Consider the following 6,423-nt stretch of genomic DNA (forward strand, 5'->3'; position numbering starts at 1 on the left):
ATACAACCCATATTTATGCTTATTTATTTTATCTTGTGTCCTTTAACCATTTGTACATTGTTAAAACACTGTATATATATATAATATGACATTTGTAATGTCTTTACTGTTTTGAAACTTCTGTATGTGTAATGTTTACTGTTAATTTTGGTTGTTTTTCACTTTATATATTCACTTTGTATGTTGTCTACCTCACTTGCTTTGGCAATGTTAACACATGTTTCCCATGCCAATAAAGCCCTTGAATTGAATTGAATTGAATTGAGAGAGAGAGAGAGAGAGAGAGAGAGACTTTATTAGAGGTTTATTGAATGACCTATACCATGAGTATGGCTTTTCTTTGTGTATGTTTGCGTGAGTAGTGATCAAAGTAATGACTGAACGGTAAATTAAGAAATTAGTGGAACAATACACCATTGTAGAAATGTATTGCATTTATACTGGTTTTGTAAAGTAAACATCACATGCATTTTTATACTTGTTTTGTACGGTATATCACAGTAAACATCACATGCATTTTTATACTTGTTTTGTACGGTATATCACAGTAAACATGAATACAGAAAATAGAATGATTTTATCCCAGCATAGGGAATACTTCAACGGAACTAGAATGTACATTACACTACTCAATCAGCGCAAAAAGACTCATTCAACAGCACAGTAAATGGGGGGCAATTACCAACTACTGATTGTGAAGGTCACAAACAGAAGCACAACTGAAATGTTGAATGATTTCACAGTTCAAAGATTGCGGTCGGCAATAGTGATACAGTAATAATGCTTACGTGGAAGATTCAGTAAATATTACTGATAACATTTATATGGAGTTCCATCAAAGTCACTTTTGATACAGGACTCTTCCTAAAATGGCCTTTTCGCCAATGCTACCTTTCTGAGGCTAACACAAACCTCTCTGTATCAACTTTAAAAATACATTATAACAATACATCGCAGTGTATTTAAATCCCACTGAGTGCGGACGTCAATTCAACGTCTATTCCACGTTGGTTCCACGTAATTTCATTGAAATGATGTGGAAACAATGTTGATTCAACCAGTGTGTGCCCAGTGGGATCATTGTGGCTTAAATTCTTAAATATACAATATATGCAATTCACATTATGGAGAAAGTAGATCAGTGGAGTCTGTCTTACTGAGTTTTCAGTTTATATCTAAAGTCAATATCATAGGTGGGTTGCAGGATCCCCAGGCCTGCACGTGACTGGTCGAGAGGAGGCACTTTAACGGCTGAGTCTAGGAGCTCCATGTCGAAGTAGGAGAGCACCAGCGCTAGGAACTGCTTGATCTCATGCACTGCGAAGAAGCGCCCGGGGCACTTGGTCACCCCAGAGCCGAAAGGCATGTAATAGTACCGCAGTTTGCGCCCCTCCCTGTAGAACGTTGTCTTTTCTTGGCCACTGTCATCCAAATATCTGTCGTATTTGTAGGTCTGTGGATTGACAGGTAGAGGAGTATTAGAAAAATCAAGTAAAACTGGCCCTAGTTAAGAGGCCTTCATACTAGACCCCCTTCACCTTTAAAAGAAAGAGCTTGAGCATCACTCACCAAGGGGTCCTCGTAAATTTCGGGGTCAAAGTGGAGCATCTGGGGGTAGAGGGCGATGACATCATCTTTGCGGATGCGGTACGACTCCTGGTTGTCAAGGTGAAGCAGGAAGTCCTCTTTAGCCACTCGGACGTTCATTGACGCACTTGACAGACGCATGGCCTCCTTAATGATGCTGTCTGTAGGCAAGAAGACATTACTTTTGACAATCACATATTGAATGGACAGCTAGACTTTGGTATCAAACATGATTTGGTTACAATATTTATTAAATAATTTGGGCTTTATTTCACCAGGTGTATCGCAACTTTCCCTTACCTATTACAGGCATGTTGTCCAGGTCCTCCCGGGAGAGAATGAGTTGTGGTTTGCTGTGGTCGACACGCTGACCTGAACTCTCCAGAATCTTTTTCACCTCCTCATTGGCTGCCTTCATAGCCTCTGGACTCCTGAAGACACAAGACAAGATAGGGTCAATAAAACCATCAAGTTCAGACTATACAGATTGATTAATCACAATATTCTCAACGTGCACTTTGGTAGAGGAGGATATGGTCATTCTATGCAGCTCTATGACATAAAGGGAATGCTATGTTTCTCCAACTGTATTTAATAAGTGGTTCTTGACACCTCTGTTATCGAAGAGTTACTGTGAGCCAGTGCTAAGCCGCAGTCAGAGCATTGTTGAGATGCCAATGTACTGTACAGGACTGTTACAAAATACATTACTCTGGCCTTAACTCCACCACAATGAGCACAGCATCTATATCCAGCTGTTAGAACAAGATAGCTTGTTCTAACAGATAGCTTGTTCTAACAGATAGAACAAGCTATCTGTTAGAACAAGCTATCTGTTAGAACAAGCTAACAGCTATCTGTACTGTACTGCGTTGCCTGTGTCTGTGTGCACTGTTCTGTGTGTTCTCTTCGGGACTAAATGTTCTGTTCAGTTAAACTCTTTCCAATCTCCAGAAGGCAGAATGTGCGTGTAGACTAGTCTCACATGGAGTGAGCTTGGCCAAACGTACGACACAAGTCTATAGAAGAGACATTAAGGATGGGAATGAGACTAAGCCCTACATACCTGATCATGTAAAGCAGGCTCCAGAAAGTAGCAGGCAGTGTGTTGGCCTGTGAGGCCCACAGCAGTGCCACATGGGTGCGGGCCTTGCTCAGGTCATTGAAGGTGGACAGAGTGTCATTTAGAAGCATGCGCAATGAGATCAGGTCTGATATGTTCTGGCGTTTGCTTAAGTTCTCGGCCAGCATGGTCTTAGCCAGGTTCTCCCTGGCAGAGTGGGCGCTCTTGAACACGTGGATGGGCAAGCCGGCCACCAGAGCTGGGAAGATCTTGTCAAACTCCTTGAAGTTCTCTAGAGCGTTAAGCACCAACGCCTTCTGGGCTTCCTGGCGCGCAGCATTCTTGTTGTTTCCCAGATCCTTGCCGAAGAGCGTCAGGTAGCCTGACTCGAACATGACCTTGTAGCAGAAGGCAAAGATGCCGTCCACGTCCCAGCGGTCCTTGCTGGGGCTGAGGGTGTCGGATTGCAGCATGACCGACTGTAGGTTCTCCATCATGGTCTCGATGAGCGAGGGGAGGGCTTCGCCCTGCAGGGTCTTCAAAAAGGTCTGGTGGAGGTTCTCTGTGGTGTAACCGTGTCTGGGGTCCATGCTGTCATGGCCGAATGCCTGGGGGGAGACAGAGAGAGGTTTAAAATGATACTCTTGAAAGTCTGCATTGACAGACATAGATATATGAACTCATTATCACCAAATATTTAGTTGAACAACAATTCATAGGTAGGTTTGTCCTTACCTTGACCGAGGTAGAGAAGTGGAACTTCTTCCAGTCCAGATGCCTGCCTTGGCGGATGACGGCGTGGTAGGAGAAAGGGTCGCACAGAAAGTGAAAGTATTTTCCAGCAATCTTGCAAGTGAAGATGTGGCCATATTTTTTCTGTCGGCTCCGGAGAAACTCCAGGGGGTTGGCTCCAAACTGGAGGGCACAGCCGAGGTACGGAATCAAACCATTCTCCACCGGAGGCTCACCTGGTTGTCTGAAAGAGCAACAACACTCATGTAACATAATAACAACTAGAAAGCAATGCCCAAGCAAGCCAACAGAGAAAGCTGTACATATGAAACACAAAGGTAATGTTTAGACATACAGTAAGAGATGTTAAAACAGTTGACTTAAACAGCAACAAAGTAACCCAAACAACAACATAGTAATGTATAAATAAGTGTGTGCTAAAACAAGATGTACTCAAACTACTAGGTCAATTCAAACAACATTGAAAGTAATGAATCATATCCAGCAGAGTGAAACCCAATGACACTGCAGCAATCTAAGAATAACAATACTACTTATACATAACCATCTGGTTTTAAAGCACAACATGTCAAATACGTTGAATTAGCTCCGACTGTTTTGAAATGTGAACAACACTAAAGTCTCAACAAAAATGAAGAACCTGCCAAAGTGAACAAAACTTTAAAACAATCTGAGTTTTAAGAGCAACGACAGGTGACACAAATAACACCTCCAAGAAAGAAAACAATTCAGTCAGCTGCTCTTTAGTTTTATTAAAAGAAATAGAACTACATAACCCATATTCCACATCTCCCAAATCCTTCCATTACTATTATTACAATGAGTTCCATTACATGATGTTATTGTCTACATTCCACATCTGATTTCTTATCTTTTAACATTTGACATGTAAAGGCATTTTACTATACAATGCACGTGTCTCTGCTTACCTCTTGCGGATCCCCAGAGCAAGCCACAGACAGCAGCAAAAACCAATCACCACTGCCCAAATCAAAGATATGGTGATAATCATGGTTGCTAAAGATGCTCCAGAAGGCTAGTGGTGGATGCCAGATCACAAGCTGCCTTAGAGAGGTCCAATGGTTAGGTTCAGTGTAGACTTCCTAGCAGAGAGAACACAGCTAGCTGACAGTAGAGGTTCTGGAGACTGTGTTCGTGGCATCCTTAGGTCTGAGGCAGCTATTTATATGGTGCTCCACACACGCCACGGGATGACAGATGAAGCAATAAAGCAGTGGCGATGAATGATTAGCAGGTGCAGCCAAGACACCGCCTTCCTGTTTCTGTTACATGTATAACCTGTTACACTAGATGTCGCTAGGAAATCTATGGAAGTGTGTGTGTACAATGGCCTTGACTGTAGTCCATGGACAACACTACCTGAAGGACTGTACCTGATAGCACCACTGGGTTGGCAAATAGCTTTCAAGGTCTTTGACGCTTCTGTGTGTGTGTGTGTCTCTCTCTCTCTCTCTTTCTCTCTCTGTGTGTGTGAATGCGTGTGGGCGCGCACAAGTGTTTGTGTGTCTTTGTGTGCATTTGTGTGTGTGTACAGTGCATTCAGAAAGTAATCAGACCCATTGACATTTTCCACATTTTGTTACGTTACAGCCTTAATCTAAAATGTATTAAATAGTTTATTACCTCTCATCAATCTACACACAATACTCCTTAATGACAAAGCAAAAACAGGTTTTTAGAAATCTTTGTAAATATATACAAAATGAAATCACATTTACATAAGTATTCAGACCCTTTACTCAGTACTTTGTTGAAGCACCTTTGGCATCGAAAACAGCCTCAAGTCTTCTTGAGTATTGTCACGTCCTGACCTGAGTTCCTTTTTTATGTCTCTATTTTAGTTTGGTCAGGGCGTGAGTTGGGGTGGGCATTCTATGTTTTGTTCTGTGTGTTATATGTCTAGGTGTTTGGCCTGATATGGTTCCCAATCAGAGGCAGCTGTCTATCGTTGTCTCTGATTGAGAACCATACTTAGGCAGCCTGTTTTCCCACTATGGGTTGTGGGTAGTTGTTTTCTGTTTTGTGTTGCTGCACCTTACAGGACTGTTTCATTTTCGTTTCACTCTCTTTGTTATTTTGTTTAGTGTTTCTGTTCCTAATAAATAAAACGAACACTTACCACGCTGCGCATTGGTCTGATCCTTCCTACTCCTCGTCAGAAGAGGAACAAAATCGTTACAGGTATGACGCTACAAGCTTGGCACACTTGTATTTGCGGAGTTTCTCCCATTCTTCTCTGCAGATCCTCTCTAGCTCTGTTAGGTTGGATGGGGAGCGTCACTGCACAGCTATTATCAGGTCTCTCCAAAGATGTTTGATCGGGTTCAAGTCTGGGATCTGGCTGGGCCACTCAAGGACATTCAGAGACTTGTCCCGAAGCCATTCCTGCATTGTCTTGGCTGTGTGCTTAGGGTCATTGTCCTGCTGGAAGGTGGACCTTCACCCCAGTATGAGTTCCTGAGCGGTCTGGAGCAGGTTTTCATCAAGGATCTCTTTGTACGTTGCTCCGTTCATCTTTCCCTCAATCCTGACTAGTCTCCCATTCCCTGACTCTGAAAAACATCCCACAGCATGATCCTGCCACCACCATGCTTCACCACCGGGATGGTGCCAGGTTTCCTCCAGACATGACGCTTGGCATTCAGGTCAAAGAGTTCAATTTTGGTTTCATCTGACCACAGAATCTTGTTTCTCATGGTCTGAGGGTCCTTTAGGTGCCTTTTGGCAAATTTAAAGTGGGCTGTCAAGTGCCTTTTATTGAGGAGTGGTTTCAGTCTGGCCACTCACCCATAAAGGCCTGATTGGTGGAGTGCTGCAGAGGAACTCTAGAGCTCTGTCAGAGTGACCATATGGGTTCTTGGTCACCTCCCTGAACAAGGCCCTTCTCCACCGATTGTTCAGTTTGGCCAGGCGGCCAGCTCTCGGAAGATTCTTGGTGGTTCCAAATTTCTTCCATTTAAGAAGGATGGAGGCCACTGTGTTCTTGGGGACCTTTAATG

General features: G+C 43.1%; 1 protein-coding gene across 1 annotated transcript; it reads right to left on the minus strand.

Moving 5' to 3' along the window:
* Positions 1-275: 275 nt before the first annotated feature.
* Positions 276-4,579, minus strand: LOC115103177 (cytochrome P450 7A1-like). Its single transcript, XM_029623908.2, has 6 exons — positions 4,333-4,579; positions 3,386-3,626; positions 2,654-3,258; positions 1,888-2,018; positions 1,570-1,748; positions 276-1,453 (listed from the first exon to the last, which is right to left on the minus strand). The coding sequence occupies exons 1-6, from the start codon at positions 4,413-4,415 to the stop codon at positions 1,154-1,156; spliced, it is 1,539 nt and encodes a 512-aa protein (XP_029479768.1). The 5' UTR covers positions 4,416-4,579; the 3' UTR covers positions 276-1,153.
* Between the last annotated feature and the right edge of the window lie 1,844 nt (positions 4,580-6,423).

This window comes from Oncorhynchus nerka, linkage group LG20 (genome assembly GCF_034236695.1).
Source record: "Oncorhynchus nerka isolate Pitt River linkage group LG20, Oner_Uvic_2.0, whole genome shotgun sequence".
NCBI classification, from domain to species: Eukaryota; Metazoa; Chordata; class Actinopteri; order Salmoniformes; family Salmonidae; genus Oncorhynchus; species Oncorhynchus nerka.